Source organism: Nicotiana tabacum, chromosome 16 (genome assembly GCF_000715075.1).
Source record: "Nicotiana tabacum cultivar K326 chromosome 16, ASM71507v2, whole genome shotgun sequence".
Classification (NCBI taxonomy): domain Eukaryota; kingdom Viridiplantae; phylum Streptophyta; class Magnoliopsida; order Solanales; family Solanaceae; genus Nicotiana; species Nicotiana tabacum.
The window spans coordinates 123,780,381-123,798,756 of record NC_134095.1 but is presented as its reverse complement, the minus strand read 5'-3'; the positions used below and the strand labels follow the sequence as shown (position 1 = coordinate 123,798,756).

Below are 18,376 nucleotides of genomic sequence, written 5' to 3'. Positions count from 1 at the left end.
CAACATTGTTGGCTATGCCAAAAATGCCACGGATTGAGTGGCGAGGTTTGACGAATTATGTCCTATTGGATTGGTTTTCTATTTCAAAGACCCAGCGGACGGCTGGGAAGGATTGTCTTTCTTATTTGGGCTCTCGTGATGGATGTCAGTGCAGAGGCTCCTCATATTGATTTAGTCCCGGTGGTGAGGGACTTTTCAAATGTGTTTCTTGTGGCCGGGCATGTCGTCGGGCAAGATTGTTGATTTCGGTATTGATTTGGTGCCGGGCACCATATCGTATGGCACTGGCAGAGTTAAGGAGTTGAAGGAGCAGCTTCAGGTTTTCCTTGATAAAGAGTTCGTTGGCAGGCCAATGTTACGTGTTCTAACTTGACTCGGCTTGGTTGGCTCCGAATTGTATCGGTGAGGGATGTGTTGATTCAATTGTTATTGAGCTTACTAGTAATCTGTGGAGATCTATGAGTTACCTTTCCGTGTTGCGAGGTGTTAGGATTTGTTGGTTATCGGCACATGTGGTGCGGTGTTATTAGGGTCTCTCAGTAGAACTCGAGTGGGAGGAATATTGGATATTGCTTGGCGGATGGTGCATCGGTTATGTCCTTTCGGGTTGTGTGGTATTATGTATTTGCTTTACCATGGTTATGATGATTTACTTCGGTTCTAGGCATCAGTCACACGTGGTTGTCAATTTCGAGCATAGTGACTTGAGGTGTTTCATGTGGAGCAGTGTTTGGATAGGGTCGCGCATTGCAGCGAAGTTATATGGGGTTATGACCTTGCGGGTTAGATTCGTGTGTCCTGTTCCTATGATGTGAGACGGGTTCCCAGCCTTGTGTTGTGGTGGTACTGATGAGCTTGAGGTACATCTCTTTCATTTGAGTCATTTTCATGATTTGAGTATATTTGGACTGTTGCTTATTGGTGCGCGTATTGTGCAAGTTGTGGCTTAGGCCTGTATTTGTGTGTCATGTCACCAGAGTAGTGTGTTGGATTAGAGGAGATCATTGGGATCATTAATGAATACGAACGGATTCGATTTCAGCATGTTGGAAGGATAATATCGAGTTTCGGCTCAGAAATTTTCTATGGTATTTTCCAAAGGAGAAGTGGCTTCGTAAATGGTTGATATGGGAAATGGTCATGGCTTACCGCGTGTTTTAGTGATCATTGGCAGTATATGAAAGTGTTGGGATGAGACTTTAGTTGATAAGAGTTTTCTATCGGTATTCGGGTGTTGTGTGCAGCTGCTGTGATTAGGAGTTATCACTACGAGTGTTTGAGTTATGTGGTATATCATGTGATTGCACCTGAGATTGCAAGTATAGGTGATTACAGCTTGTTCGGGCTTATTCTGAATATAAATGTGAGATTTTGATCTTGCGAATGGTTTCGGAAGTGGAAATGTGGTTCTAAAGCTTATGGGCTAGATTGGGTTGTGAAATTTCAGTTGCAATGTGTTATCGGCCCTATATGAGACAGGGTGACGTGGGATCACCCCTAGGTATATGCATGGTAAGGTTATTCAGCAATTGGTTGGCTTTTGGAACAACTCTGGGCACGTTCGAGGACGAACATATGTTTAAGTGGGGGAGGATGTAACGACCCGACCGGTCGTTTTGAGCTTTTGCACTTTGCTCGCCAGTACTCGGGCGTGACTTGCCCCGTGTGATGTATTATGACTTATGTAAATCGTTGGTTTTGGTTTTCAAAGTAATCGGAATGAATTTGGAAGAATGGTTCTCAGTTGAAGCTTGAAATTTGAAAGGTTTGACCAAGAGTTGACTTGTTTGTATATGTTCTCAGATCGGAATTTTTATGATTTGGTTAGATCTATTAGGTGATTTGGGACTTAGGGGCAAGATTGGAATGCATTTTGGAGGTCCGTGGAAGGTTTAGGCTTAAATTGGCGAAATTAAGATTTCGGCATTTTCCGGTTGATTGGTGAGATTTTGATATAGAGGTTGGAATGAAATTCCGGAAGTTGCAGTAGCTCTGTTGTGTCATTTGTGGCATGTGTGCAAAATTTCAGGTCATTCGGACGTGGTTTGGTCGGGTTTTTTATCAAAAGCGTAATTTGAAAGTTCTTGAAATTCTTAGGCTTGAATCCGATGTGATTTTGGTATTATGATGTTGTTTTGAGCGTTCCGAAGGTTGGAACAAGTTTGAATGATGTTATGGGATATGTTGGCATGTTTGGTTAAGGTCCCGAGGGCCTCGGGTGAGTTTTGGGTGGTCAATCGGACCATTTCATGTTGTTGTAAACTGCAGAAAACCAGCTAGAGTGTTGCAGACGAATTGTTCTTTGCGTTCGCGGTCAGGGACTCGCGTTCGCGAAGGGTGTTTTGTGTGATGATATTTTAGTTCTACGCGTCTGCGAGGTTGAGAACGTGAATGCGAAGGTGGAAGATTCATGTGCATCGCGGACGCGAGACTGGGGTCGCGTTCGCGTAGAGGAGTAAGGTCCTTGGTCACCCCAGGCCCAGGTGCTATGCGTTCGCGAGAGTTGCGTCGCGTTTGCGGAGGCCTGGTATGGTGAAGCATCGCGTTCGCGTGGAATTGTCCGCGTTCACGAAGGGAAAAGTGGAGAGGCAGTGAATTTGCTCTAAGCGAACGCGAGAGGCTGGTCGCGTTCGCGAAGAAGGTGATTTTACCTGGGCAGAATGTTTAAAAGATGGGTTTCGCGATTTTTGGTCTATTTTCTCCATTATTGAGCAATTTTTGGAGCTTTTGAGAAGTATTGAAGAGGGAATCGAAAGGAATCACTTGGAGGTAAGATTTTCGAACTCAAAACTCGATCCTTGTGTGAATTCCGCCTAATTAAACATGGAATTAAGCCTAAAATTGAGGAATTAGGGCTTGAATTTGGAGAATATAAATTTGGTATTTGAGGGGCCATTTGAGTTTCGATTTTGATGTTCTTGGTATGTATAGACTAGTGAGAGGACGAGGATTCCATTGATGTTAATTTTATCGGATTCCAAGACGTGGGCCCGGGGGCCGGATTTGAGCAATTTCGGGATTTTGATGTTAAATTGGGTATTTTCGAGTGGGCTTCGTTCCCTTAGCATATTTTAATGATTATGTACTGATTGTGGCTAGATTTGTAGCATCTGAAGGTCGATTCATGCGGGCGAGGTATCGCGGGCAAGAGTTTGGACCGGATCGAGATAAGTAATGATTGTAAATGATGCTCTGAGGGTTTGAAACCCCGGATTGCACATCGTAGTGCTATATTGAGGTGAGACACACGCTTGATGACAAGCGTAGGGTCATGCACTATTGGGGATTGTGACTTGGTTCGTCTCGGTTGATGATTTTACTGCGTATTTGACTGAAACCTATTTACTATCATCATGATTTGGGCTGATTGCCACATTTGGGGCTTCGTGCCAACTATTTGCCTCCTTCAGGGATTTTTATTACTATTTCCATACTATTTTGATTTATTACTTGAACGCAGTCATGTTATTTTCCACTGTTTTACTACTCAGACATTTTTACTCAGTTTTGAGACTTAAATGATATTTTAAATGATGTTTTGGGCTGAGAAATACTGTTTTACTATTGCCTGAGGGGCTTGTGAAGATTTTCGGAATGTGTAAGGCCGAGGGCCTAGTTGTGAGGATACACTGATACTGATTTGAGGCCAGGGGCTTGAGATACATATATACGCCACGAGGTGGCTTGATTGATATGAGGTCGAGGGCTTAGATTTGATGCCACGAGATGGCTTGTTATTGCGCTTGGGCCGTAAGGGGACCCTCTCGGAGTCTGTACACCCCCAGTGAGCGCGGGTACCCATTGTGATGTGAGATATAGCCCGAGGGGTTGATTTTGTACTATGTGATAGCCCGAGGGGCTGATATTGTTCTTTGTTATTGCCCGAGGGGTTGATATTGTTCTATGTGATTGCCCGAGGGGCTGGTGCCGTTCTATGTGATTGCCCGAGTGACTGATATTGTTCTGAGATATTGCCTGAGGGCCGAAGTTGTTGACATTGTGCCCGAGGGGCGAACCTTTATGTGTTTATCTTTCATATTTACTTGTCATTTTACCTGTTAAACTATGGTATTTGTGCCCGAGGGGCGAATTTCTGTGCTCCTCTACACTAACTATTTTGCATTCATTTGCGTAACTGTTGAAAAAACCATTTTCAAAGAAGTTTAAACTGAGCTAAGATATTTTAAGAGATTTTACAGCTTCACTGCTTTCTTATTGGTTTTGAACTGCTTCTATACAACATCTTGATATGCTTTACGTGATTTCTTGCCTTCAGTCTTTATTTACATTTGTTACTCACTGAGTTGGAGTACTCACTTTACTCCATGCACCTTGTGTGCAGATTCAGGTATTTATACACCGGGTAGCGGGTTTTGGTTGATTGGAGGCAAAGTCATCGGAGTTTAGCAAGGTAGCTGTCGGCGTTCGCATTACTGCTTTCCTCTCTCTTCATTTCATTAGTCTGTATTTGTACACTTCAGACTTTTCAGTTGTAATTATACCTTAGTAGATGCTCGTGACTTGTGACACCCCGGTTAGGGCTGTGTCGGGTTGTATTTCCGCTACTTATTATCATTAAATCATGTTTAGACTACTTTTATATTGCTTAACTATTTTAAAAAGTGAATTGGGTTTAATTGGCTGGTCTTGTCTTCAGGAGAGGCACCATCACGACCGGGTTCGGGGTTAGGGTCGTGACAATATGCTCCATATGACGTTGTTAGCTTTCCTCTAATTCTTACGTGTTACATTGACCCTAAATGGCCTTAATTGAAGTGATTGCCTTCCTTATTGTTTCGATACTTCTTGGTTGTATTTCCTCTATGGCTTCGTGCAAATAGGTTACATGTCCAATTATTGTGGTTGTCGGTGTATTTATCACGTGCTTATTATATCTTGTTGTGTAGTTGAGATTTCATTGTGAAGTTAATTATTGGTACAAGTTTGGTTATAGTTGATTCCCTTGCCGGGACATATTTAATTCTTACTGTTAGTTCCCTTGTCGGGACGTGTTTATTCTTGTTGTTGACTCCCTTGCCGGGATATTGTTGTTTCCTTATTATTCCCTTGCCGGGATTATTTTATAATTGATGATGATTTGTAAATGGGAGCGGGTTGCACGCCTGCAACAAGATATATGAAATGGGAGTGGGTTGCACGCCTACAACGAGATATATGAAATGGGATCGGGTTGTACGCCTGCAACGAGATATATAAAATGGGAGCGGGTTGCATGCCTGCAACGAGATATATGTAATGGAATCGGGTTGCATGCCTGCAACGAGATATACGACATGGGAGCGGGTTGCATGCCTGCAACGAGATATACGACATGGGAGCGGGTTGCACGCCTGCAATAAGATATATAAAATGGGAGAGGGTTGCACGCCTGCAACGAGACATGTGAAATGGGATCGAATTGCACGCCTGCAACAAGATCTGAAATGAAAGTAAAATTCTGTGTTTGGTTTCCTTATCCTTATTAGTAATTGGATTTTGGTGTCGTGCACCTTCGGTTTGCTATGTTTAGTTGTTGTATCAATTCAAATGTTTAAACTGTTTAATTCCTTTGTTGTTGTGATCCTTTGTGTTAGAACCCGCAATGTTTTCAATACATCACCGTATTTATATATATTTATTTATACGTTCCAATACTTCAAACTTCAATAATTGTTACATCCTTAATTCAATTAATTACTCAGTTAAATTTCCTTAAACGGTCTGAGATTGTATTTTTCTTAAAAAAGAATTTTCACTAAGTTTTAAGTTACTAACTCCCCTGTTTCAGACAACTTGTCTGAACAATGACGGTCTATCTCTTTAATTTCCATAACAAAAATATCGTACCTTTTTCATTTACAACAAGCTCGAAGCCCCAATACAACCTCATTTATTGCTCTTATACTATGTATTCTTCTCAAAGATATTTGATAAATTGAACTTATGTTTCCCCTTTCTGGTATGTATGGTCTCGCTTTTACCCCATCACCTTACGATGAAAATAAATACCTGACTCTCACCCACTTAGAAGTAAGTCACTTCTCAAGCCTTTAGCTATCATCCGTAGATTTTTACAAAGTATTTATACCACAAGTAAACTTGTATTGTACACTTACATGTCCACCCTAATATTAATGGTCATTTACTTCCCAACTAGGAATCTCATCTCACAGTTTTCACTTCCAATAAAACTTGACTCATATCCTCATCATCACACTTGTATTACCTTCTAATTCTGATGATATAATGGAATCGCTATGCTCATCAAAACTCTCTGGGTTCCTTCACTATTTGAAGATTTTTGAACCATGAACTTAAAGGCTATATACTCGTTTCCACTCTATTATTAGCCATTGAAAGATAACAAAGAAAAATTAGGTCTGGGGTGATTTCGTAAAGGATCGAAGAGGGGAGAGTGTGAAGAATGGGAAAATTTATTATCATGTGTTTTTCTCTAATGAAAAGATTTAAAAAAATAAGGGAAAAGGAAATGGGATGGGGACCCCTTTGCTTGTAAAAATATACGTGTATACATCGCACTAATTATTAGTGGCGTCTGGGTCCATGTCAGCACATTAGGTGCAAATAATTATGAAAAAAAAAATTAGGGGGTAATAGAACCCTCGTGTGAAGGAAAGGTGTGTGGTTAGAACTTTGGTAATAGGTGGAGGGTACCTTTTCCCTATAATTAATATTATATGAATTATTGAAAGTTATAAAAGTTGCATAAAAATGAAATAGTGCAAAAGATTTAGGACGTTAAAAATGTCATTTCGGAGGGAGTATAAAAGATAGAAAGATAAGGCCAACAGTTGTATTGGACCCTCCACATAGTAGCCCCAAAGATTTTGACGTGCACCTTCACTTTTGGATATGTCTAAAACTGGAAATTAATTGTCTTGTGAGTTGTAACAATAAGAAAATTTCATGAAATCACCAAGTTTTCTGGTACATGAAAGCGATTGCCTTTATTACCATCAGAAACATCAAACCAAAACAACTTCTTCCATTGGCTATATGCAGTTAGAAATTTGAAGGTACATGTCCTTTTGGTAAGTAAAGTTGAGAAACATGCAGATAAAGCTAGCAGCAGCTTTTTTTGACTATTTCCTCTTTTGAATACAATAAAAGTTTTTGGTAATGATAGATCATGAACTAAGTATACGGATAATGTTTCTACAATAAAAGGAATTAATATATTTATTTTTGATACCACTTTTTTTAAACTCAATTTTAAGCGAATTTAATCCCAGTAGCTGTATAAAGTTTCTTTTATAGACTTGGGGAATTTTAACTTTTTTTTCCTTCGACTTTTTGGAACAATAAGATTAAAAAATAGCTAATTATATTATAACTATTTGTTTTAAGATGTAACTGGTTGTCTGGAAAAAAAAGAAGAGTAAATAACATGATAGAATCGAGCAAATTACAATGCAAACATAAATCTTTTATGTTGTTAGTGGTATAAATAAAATCAAGAGAAAATATAACGCCGTTTTAAACCTTTTTTTGGCAGTGTAGGCTTTGCTTTTAGAGATTTGGGGAATTCTAACTTTCGCTCGACTTTTGCAAACATGAAGTTTTTACTGAATAGCTAATTATTGTTAACTATTTTTATTGAGATGTAATTGGTTATCTATTTAAAAAAAGAGTAAATAACTTGCTACATATATGGGTCCAAATTTGACCGATCACGACCAACGACCAATGATGAGTACGACAAACGACCCGGTATTCTCGAGTCGACGTCCCGAGGGAGACGACCTTAGGGCAAAAGAAGAGATTATACGACCCTTGTAATAATGTAAGCTCATTAGAAGACATTAGGAATATTCCGTCGAATATTCTTTGTATTTTGTTTCTTACAATTTAGAAGAGTTTCTCTCTTAGTATAAAAGGGGGACAGTAACCTTGTAACAAGGCATCTAGACTCTGCACAAATTACTATTCTAGAACGAAAAGAAACTTAACGATCATCCTCTCTTTGTCTGTTATGTTTTCTAGAGAATATTATATTCAATTAAGATTTACCCATTCATCTTTGATTGATTTGTTCAAAAAGGTTTTAATATCTTTTGAGTCAAACAATTTGGCGCCATCTGTGGGGATTTCTACAGCTGAAATCGTAGTTTTCATCTAGATTCTTAAAAATGATAATCACTTTTCTTCAAACATCATAAAAACCAACGATGGCGGGAAAAGGGGAAGCGAGGCTAAAGGCAGCAGTAGATGTCTTGAACAACCTCCTGAATTCCCTCAACGAAGCCAGTGGAGAAGATAATAAGAACGCAACACCAAGTGCTACACCGGAGGGGGAGATCTCACCTCCTCCACACGGGGATCTAGCGATCTTGCGTAAAAGGGGAGCCTCAACATCCACGGAAGCACCACCGCAGTCAAAAGGCTACTAGAAGAATGGTTAACGAGTGCCTTGAGCAACATGCTAGAGAAACCCACTCAGGGAGGTGTCGAAGACGCGCCACCCACAGAAATCACAGTTGCTGACAATGAGCCAAGCGCTACACGAACAGGTAACACCCGCACTGTTACTGATGCAGGTGACGACGCACTTATGGCCATCTTAGAGAAAATGGAAGAGATGAAAAATGAGAACAAAACACTCTGTGACCAGATGAAGGAACATCAGGAAAGGATCGATAAAATACCAGGCACTCCGAAGCTATTACCAAAACGCGATGTGGGCCGATTCGTCTAACAGCCATACAGTGAAGGGGAAGCTCCCCATTCTATTCTGAAGACCTTCAAAATGCCGCCATACTTGAAAATATACGATGGGACCATGGACCCGTCGAGGATCACTTAATCCATTACGTTACCGTAGTGAAGGATAATGATCTGTCAAAAGAACAGGTACCGTATGTGCTTGTCACGACCCAAACTGAAGGGCCATGACTAGCACCCGACCACACTTGCCGAGCACCAACGTACATTTCATCTAACCTTCATTATTATCTTTTAAGGCTGACGAGATCAATATAAATGGTAGACCTAGATCATGGACAACCAGCAATAAAATATGACGGCATGAACATACATAGCAGGGGATGACCAGACAATCAAGAAACTACGTATAAGATATGAGCTACCTCGCTACTATGAAAGACTATACAACAAAAACTAGCCGACAAGGCATACCAAACTATACATGAGACGACACCTGTCTATGAGCCTCTAACAGAACATAAGTGTTGCAACATAGCCGGAACAGGGCCCCGACATACCCATAATGTCTATAACAAAAATTGCATACCAAGACCAAGGCAAGTCCAGAGAAGGGATCTCGCCAATCACCGCTGAATTGGACAGTCTACTGTGGTGGGGGAGCTGCACCTGCCTGTCTATCAGGACCTGCAGCACGACATGCAGCGTCCACAAATAAAAGGACGTCAGTACGAATAAAGTACTGAGTATGTAAGGCAAGGAACCATAAATGCGATCAGTAATGTAAGCAAGGATAGAGAATATACAACCTGTAACATCTTAGTACCTCTGAGGGCTACTTACATGAAATGCATGATACATATGTATAAATACATAAACCTTTAAAGCATTCGCCTCTGTGGGCATCATCATCATCATATCGTACCCGGCCATAATAGGCTCGGTAGAATCGTACCCGGCCACGTGGAGCTCGGTAAAACCCAACTGATTAGTGGTTGCACAATAGGTGTCGTACCCGGCCAACTATAGCGTGGCTCGGTAGAGTAAAATAGATACATATATATAATGCATGCTCGACTCATGGAATCACATTCTAAACCTTTCGGAGTGACGTAAGGTCGGTATCCTCTGTACACGTTATTAGGACTAACTCTTCACTATGAACCTTATAAGAATCAGGAAGTACCAACAACATTGATAACATAAGAATAAGAGAAGCAACATTAACATCAATCGTTCCATAAGAGGGAAAACAATGTAAGTACTGCTAGCTTCTAAGAGTAGAGTATCTTGGAAGATCGTTCATTACATTATGTACAATCGGAGTCATGCAAAAGAAGGAAAGGGATAGCCTCACATACCTTGTATATACTGCCCCAATCTCAAGCTATGCAATTGTCAAAACTCCTTAGTCTACAATAAGAGAAACGATACTATCGTTATCATTTAAGCGTCATAACTATTATGTATCGACCACAACCTATTTTACGATGAAACGGACAGCACCTCCCCTATATATATGACCTCACACCATTCAAAACAGTCACCAAACAGCCCAAACAACATCAATAATAAACATATTGAGCCTCCCAAAATAGTCCACACATAGCCTAATCACTCCATACATACGACGACCACCGTAGTCGTGTCAAACAACCTAGAAATGTTACGAATAACTATCAGCCCATAACCCTACATATATATGGTGTTTCTCCACACCCTTCCTCCTCCAAAACTCCACAATATAGTAGTAAAATACGCAGCCCAACAACAACGCAAAACAGTCCACAAAACAATAACATTACTACCAAGCCTTTCGATATATATCTCACAAGTTCTAGCTTCAATGGCTTAGCCGCAACTTGGATAATCTTAAATACATATAGAGTAAGAGGTTCCTTACCTTTATACAGAAAGAACAACTCCAATTTGACCTTAAATTTCCATGAAATATCCCTCCAATGCTGCCACAACAACAAAAAGCGAAACTAGCGATCAATTAGTGTTTTTCGGCACTAGAATCACTTTAGAAGGCTTGAAATCACCTAGGATTGATATTAAGAACATGAGGGAGTATTTACAGAACATAAACCCTTTAAAACAACCTCCCACACGAGCTGGAACAACACAAAAATGAGCAACAACAAGAAGAACAAGAGACTTACTAGCGCCACGGAATTCCCGACACTTGATTTGTGTTGTTTGCCCCTTTTTGGGTCTTGAATCTTGAGAGAACCTTGAGAGGATGTTCCTAGGGTTCTAAGGTCTGAAAATAGTGAAAAGAAATGACTTAAAACGGGTTGGAGTCATCCTATATAGGTCCAAATATCTTAAACCGACTTAGTGGGCCCCATAGAGAGGTGCTTGGCGCAGTCTCGCGAAAATGCGAATATCTCTCTACTCCAAGATCGTATCGATAAACGGTTTAATGCGTTGGAAACTAGACTCATATATCTTTAATTTGGTTGGTATATCACCCCGTAATTCCTTGTAAATTATGAGAAAAGATTAGAAACATTTGACCTAATGTTTAAGTAAAATTATGAACCTAAGTTGCGACAACTTTTGTCGACTTTTGTTTCATAACTCGTTTGACTTCAAGACTTATGATACGGATATTATATGATTAAAATACCTTAATAAATGACCTCTTGAGTGTATTAAGCACCGCTAGATTACCTGAAAATACGAGTTACAACATCCTTGATTCGTTTAACTTCTAATACTGGTTAATCACCCTTATACACTCTTGTATCACTTAAGACCAATAGGATTGACTTCTTATCATCTCAAAGATAATTCCTTCTTAGATTTATGTTAACTAATATATGGCATGAACTAACACATGCAGATATGGGTTGTAACAGTGCTGCTGAAAAAGTTCGACGAAACTTTGACGGGGGGAGCATTGACATGGTATTCTCAACTACCAACACGATCGATATTGACGTTCGAGGAAATGGCGGATAAATTCGCTACCGCTCACGCGGGAGCGAAGAAGGCCGGGTCTAGGGTTAATGATATCTTCACCGTCAGGCAAACGACGGGCGAGGGACTTCGGTATTTCCTAGCACGATTCAACAGAGTAAGGATGAGCCTACCGAACGTGTCAGAAGGGATGGCAGTAGCAGCCTTTCAAAATGGGTTAAACAGGAACGGATCAAAAGTAACCAAAAAACTACTCAGTAGACTCATAAAGTACCCCTCCACCATGTGGGAAGAGATCCACAACACCTATTGTACCGAAGTGAGGGTAGACGAAGATGACCTGAATGGCCCGCTTCAGTGATTAATGTCAGTCCATATAGAAACAAGGAGAGATCGACGCAACGACGGGCGAAGGGATCAATTACCACGTTTCAATCGAGAAAGGCATCAACCCTATATCCGAACATCCAATCCTCTAACTCCACCACATGCAGATGTCGGGCCTTGGCATACCGCACCCTCCCGAAACGAAAGAGGTATGCCTCCACTACTATCTGCTCATAATTTTTATGTTTCCCCCTCAGAAATAGTGTATGCACTGGAGAAGCTCAGCACGAAGGTGCAGTGGCCGCAATAGATGAAGTCGGACCCAAGCACAAGGAGGTCAAATGTCCTGTGTGAGTTCCACCAAGAAAGAGGACACAAGACCGAGGACTGCATAGTTCTGCGACAGGAAGTAGTAAGAATGTTAAATCAGGGATACCTGAAAGAATTGCTGAGCGACAGAGGACGAGCCAACTTCGCTCGAGGGCGCGACCAACCTTAAGGATCTCCTAAGCCACCATCACCAGCTCGTACCATACAAATGATCATTGGCGGCAGCGACGACACGGTTATCAACCATGTGAAATTCACCACCACACATAAACTCAAACGGACAGTCTCCCACGAACGGTACGACGACCTCGAAGATAGTATCATCTTCGATAAGTCAGATACCGACGGTTTGTCATTCCCTCATTATGATGCTTTGGTTATAACTTTATGCACCGTGGATAACAATGTAAAAAGAATAATGGTGGATGACAAAAGCGATGCGTGTATTTTCACCCACGAGTTCTCATGCAAATGAGGATCGAGGATAGAATAATACCGCGTTGCATAACACTAATGGGTTTTAATAATGCAGTAGAGCAGACATCTGGAGAAATAGTTCTACCTGTCCTGGCAGGAGGGGTTACCCTGGAAACGACATTCCACGTCATGAACCAGGAAACGGCCTACAACGCCATCATAGGACGACCATTGATACATGCAATGCGACCTGTCCCTTCAAGCTTCTATCAAGTAATCAAATTTCCCACCCCATGAGGGATATTCAGCATTCGAGGCGAGCCAAGTACCGCCCAAGAATGCTACCGGATCGCCCGAGATTTCACACACACCAAACAACTAAAAGGGTCAAGTGCGGAAGCATAGCAATCAGCCATGTCGAGAACCAAACCCAAAGTACAAGTAAAGGCCATCAAAGACCCGGACATCGTAGAAGCTTACAAGGCAACCATAGAAGATCTCGATCCCATCCAATTGGATAACACTGATAGCACAAAAAAGTCTTATGTTGGACACAACCTCTCGGAGCCAGGTAATTATCGTGAGTTTTTGACTAATAACGCCGATTTGTTTGCCTTTTCCCACTCAGACATGCCAGGAATCCCAAGGGATATCGCCACGCACAAGCTGAATGTCGATCCACTTTATCCGCCGATACGGCAAATGAGGAGAAAGCTCAATGCCGCGATTAATGAGGCGGTCAGCGAGGAGGTTGATAAATTACTCGCCAACGATTCCATCAGAGAATCGAAATACCCCCAATGGGTCGCCAATGTGGTCATGGTAAAAAAGAAGAACGGGAAATGGCGAATGTGTGTTGACTTCACCGATCTAAACAAAGCATGCCCGAAGGAATCTTTCTCGTTACCTCGGTGACATGCTAGTGAAGTCGACAAAGAAAGAAGAACACATTGGTCATCTGAAGGAAGCCTTCGAGATAATAAGGTAGTACGGGATGAAATTGAATCCTGAAAAGTGCGCCTTTGGCGTAACTTCTGGAAAATTCCTTGGTTTCCTAGTATCACAAAGGGGAATCGAGGTCAACCCGGATCAAATCAGGGCCATCGATGTAATACCGGAGATACTGACCAGCAAAAAGCAGGTGCAGAAATTAACAGGGCGAATAACCGCCCTATCAAGGTTCATTTCACGATCCTCGGATAGATGCCACAAATTCTTCAATGTGCTAAGGAAAGACCACGGGCTGCAATGGAACGAAGAATGCGTCGACGCCCTGAGAAAACTGAAAACATATCTATCCTCGCCACCACTACTCGTCAAAGCGGACCCGCGTGAATGTCTACTTGTGTATCTAGCAGTTTCCAAAGTTGCGGTAAGCGCGTTCTTGGTCCGTGAAAATAAAGGTACGCAATCTCCGATTTACTATATCAGCAAAACTTTAATCAATGCCGAAACAAGGTACCCTCACCTTGAAAAACTAGCTCTGGCATTGGTCTTAGTTTCACGGAAACTTAGACCGTACTTTCAATGTCATCCCATAAAGGTGGTGACAACCTTCCCCCTAAGGGGTATCCTACACAAACCCGAACTATCAGGTAGACTAGACAAGTGGGCCATAGAACTCAGCGAGCACGACATAACTTACCAACCACGAACTGCCATTAAGTCGCAAGTGCTCGCCAACTTCGTCGCTGATTTCAGCACGGAAATATTGCCCGAGGTAGAAGAGGAAGCACTCCGCACTTCCACACATACGGACCTCTGGGTCCTCTACACTGATGGTGCCTCTAATGCCTCGGGATCGGGACTAGGACTCATCCTCGAGGTCCCTCTAGGCAAAGTAATTCGCCAGTCCATGAAGCTGTGTTTGCAGGTTTGAAGTTAGCCCTCAAATATGGCGCTCGACGACTCGTCCTTCATTGTGACTCTCAACTCGTGGTGAACCAAGTCACAGGGACTTTCCAAATCAAAGAACAGAGACTACAAAGGTACCAGTCGAAAATCCATAAACTACTGCTAGAATTCGACGAATGCCGCCTCGACCAAATACCTAAGGCGCAAAATATCGAAGCAGATGGTCTCGCTAAACTAGCTGCGGCCACCAAGAATATCAACAAGGAAAACATGCTCGCCCTCCTTCATTCCGCAATAGACCATGTCGAGGTACATTCTATAAATATAACTTGGGACTGGCGTAACCGCTTCGCAACCTATTTGCAGGATGGAACGCTCCCGCAAGATAAAAAAAGAAGCCAAAAAACTCCAGGTATAGGCAGCCTGATACAGCCTAGTAAACGGTGATCTCTACAAAAGAACGTTCGGTGGCCCCTTAGCCAAATGTCTTGGGCCACATCAGACAAAAAGAGTACTGGAAGCTGTACACGAAGGGCACTACGGTGCCCATACAGGAAACCATGCCCTCGTCCGATGCCTCATCTGCATCGGGTATTACTGGCCCATCATGAAAAAAGAAGTCGCGGACTATGTACGGAGATGGAAACCACGCCCTCGTCCGATGCCTCATTCGCGGCTGGTATTACTGGCCCATCATGAAAAAAGAAGTCGCGGACTATGTCAGGAAATGTGAACAATGTCAGAAGTATGCCTCTATGATACACCAAGCAGGAGAACTCCTTCATTCCATCACTTCGCCATGGCCATTCATAAAGTGGGGAATAGACATAGTCGGCCCCCTCCCAGCAGGACGAGGTAGGGTACGCTTCCTTTTGGTTTTAACTGACTACTTTTCTAAATAGGTGGAAGTAGGTGTGTACACTTAGATACGTGAGCAGGAGGTCATCGCATTCATATGGAAGAACATTATATGTCGTTTTGGCATCCCCAAAGAAATCAGCTGCAACAACGGACCTCAGTTCGTCGGAAAAAGAACGACTAAGTTTTTCGAAAAATGGCACATCAAACGAATACTCTCCACGCCATATCACATTGCCGCCAATGGTCAAGCCGAATCCTCCAATAATACTGAATATATTGAAAAAGAAGCTTGAGGATGCTAAAGGGCTATGGCTGAACTACTACCGAAAGTATTATGGGCATACCGTACTACGCCAAAAACCAGCACAGGAGAAACGCCATATTCACTGGTCTACGGGACTAACGCAGTTATATCCGTCGAGGTAGGAGAACCCAGTTTGAGATACTCCAACGAGAGCGGACCAAGCAAAGACGAAAGTAGGCTACAAGATCTGGATGAAGTCGAAGAACGCAGAGACATGGACTACATAAGAATGGTAGCCCAGAAGCAGCAAGTAGAAAGATACTACAACAAGAGAGCCAAGGTGCGACCACTCAAAGTTGGAGACTACGTCCTCAAGGCCAAAACACAAGCATCAAAAGACCCTAATGAGGGAAAATTGGGAACGAACTGGGACGGACCATACAAAATCATAGATGCAGCAAACAAATGAGCATTCCAGTTAGAAACAATGGAGGGAAAACTACTCCAAAACAACTGGAATGTCGCCCACCTCAAGTACTTCCACTTCTGAAAGAAGGCGTCACCTAAGTCGTACTCTTTTTTCCTCACCCGAGTTTTGTCCCAATCGGGTTTTCCCGGGGAGGTTTTCAACGAGGCGGTAAGGGAGACGTCTCAAGGATCGAAGTGTTGTTCATTACCTCGACCCGTCGACATGATCTCCGGAGCGAAGTAATGAAGCGACTGGATATAGATAATCGAATCCCCATTATATGTGCAGAGTCGACATGTGATTCTCACAAGAATTTAATCAAATCTCCATTGTATGTGCAGAGTCGACATATGATCCTTACAAGTATATAATTAAACCTCTATTGCATAAACAAAGTCATGTCTTCCTACGGGGATACGATCAAATCTCCAACAAGAAATGGCCAAGGTCCATCGACAAGAACATGAGTTCGACCTCGTTCGAACTACGACGGGATCCTACTTCGATGACAGTTCGAAGAAACATCCCAATGGCCAAGGCCATCGACAAGAACATGAGTTCGACCTCGTTCGAGCTACGACGGGATCCTACTTCGAATACAGTTCGAAGCAACATCCCAATGGCCAAGGCCATCGACGATAATGCGAGTTTGACCTCACTCGAACTATGACGGGATCCTACTTCGACGACAGTTCGAAGAAACATCCCAATAGCCAAGGCCATCAAAAAAAACATGAGTTCGACCTCGTTCGAACTTACAACGGGATCCTACTTCGACGATAGTTCGAAGCAACATCCCAACGGCCAAGGCTATCGACAAAAACATGAGTTCAACCTCGTTTGAACTACGACGAGATCCTACTTCGATGATATTTTGAAGCAACATCCCAACGGACAAGGCCATCAACAAAAACATGAGCTTGACCTCGTTCGAACTACGACGGGATCCTACTTCGATGACAGTTCGAAGCAACATCCCAACGGCCAAGGCCATCGACAAAAACATGAGTTTGACCTCGTTCGAACTACGATAGGATCCTACTTCGACGACAGTTCGAAGCAACATCCCAATGGCCAAGGCCATCGACGAAAACATGAGTTCGACTTCACTCGAACTACGATGGGATCCTACTTCGACGATAGTTCGAAGCAACATCCTAATAAGCCAAGGCCGTCAACGATAACATGGGTTCAATAAATGCAAGAAAGGACAAATCGACGAAACAAAGTTTACATTACATCAAAATATTATTTACACTTGCCCTTACAATCGGGCTCAAGTATGCCCCCGCAAAAACCCCAAAACAAAAGCAAGTACAAACAAATACTACACATCATCCCCGGTGGGGGGGGGAGGGATGGGTAAGCATCTTCGTACCAAGAATCTGAAGCAAGGCGATTCGCATCATCAGAGTTGATGTCATCCCCGTCAGGTGTGAGGGGGTCGTACCCGTATGCCTCACGAGCTGTACGAGCTTCGGTGTGCACGTCCTGATGCTCCGCCTCAGTAGCCCTTCCCTCGACGTAAAAAGCCTTATACACGTCAAGTCGAGCCTCCACGTGGACCCACAACTCATATAAATGACAGTGCAAGACCGGATCGGCTAAGACACGAGACGTAGAAGGCTGAGAATGTCGACTTGCATCCTCCGCCCTCAGCAAGGCCATTTGTCCATTTAGCGCAGCCAACTGCGACTCCAGCTCTTTGACACGCCCTTTGAGCCCTACAACCTTACTATCAGAGGCTTCCTTCTCTTCAGCCAGCTCCGACTTACAAACGCGGAGGGCATTCTCCAAAGATGCAGTTCCAGAAATAGCTGCCGCCAATTTATCAGTGCCAACGCTCAGCTCGCCCTTAAGCCCCTCTACCTCTGTTGCTTTCGCATTCAGCTCAGCGGTCAAACCGGCAACCTTTTCCTGCAAGTCAGCATTTTCGGCCATCACCCCTACTTAACTCAAGCTCGTCGTCCTTCACTTTGAGAAAAGCCTTGAGTTCGCTGATACGAGCGACAATTTTCATGAGCTCCTCATCCCGCTCCCTTAACTCTTCAATCTTACGCTCTAATTGGTCCTCCCGCTGTTTGAGCCCCTCGCGAAACAACTGAACCTCAGGGTCCTGATGATAAATGTCAGCCATCGCCCGATGCTTAGCACAATACTGCTGGTATTTGGACGACATCTTCTCATAAAGGCCCATCCTTCTCCTCTCTCGATGCTCTTTATCAACCTCCATGACGAGGGTCTGGCAAAAAAAAGAAGAGAGA

The 18,376-nt window shown here is 42.8% G+C and overlaps 1 protein-coding gene across 1 annotated transcript; it reads left to right on the top strand.

Annotated features, from left to right (window-relative positions):
• Nucleotides 1–15,707: 15,707 nt before the first annotated feature.
• Nucleotides 15,708–16,112, top strand: LOC142170397 (uncharacterized). The gene has a single exon (XM_075232299.1). The coding sequence runs from the start codon at nt 15,708–15,710 to the stop codon at nt 16,110–16,112; it is 405 nt and encodes a 134-aa protein (XP_075088400.1).
• The last annotated feature ends 2,264 nt before the right edge of the window (nt 16,113–18,376 follow it).

Coding starts and splice junctions, on each gene's coding strand:
- LOC142170397 (XM_075232299.1), top strand. CDS start 15,708: ATGGCTGAACTACTACCGAAAGTATTATGGGCATACCGTACTACGCCA.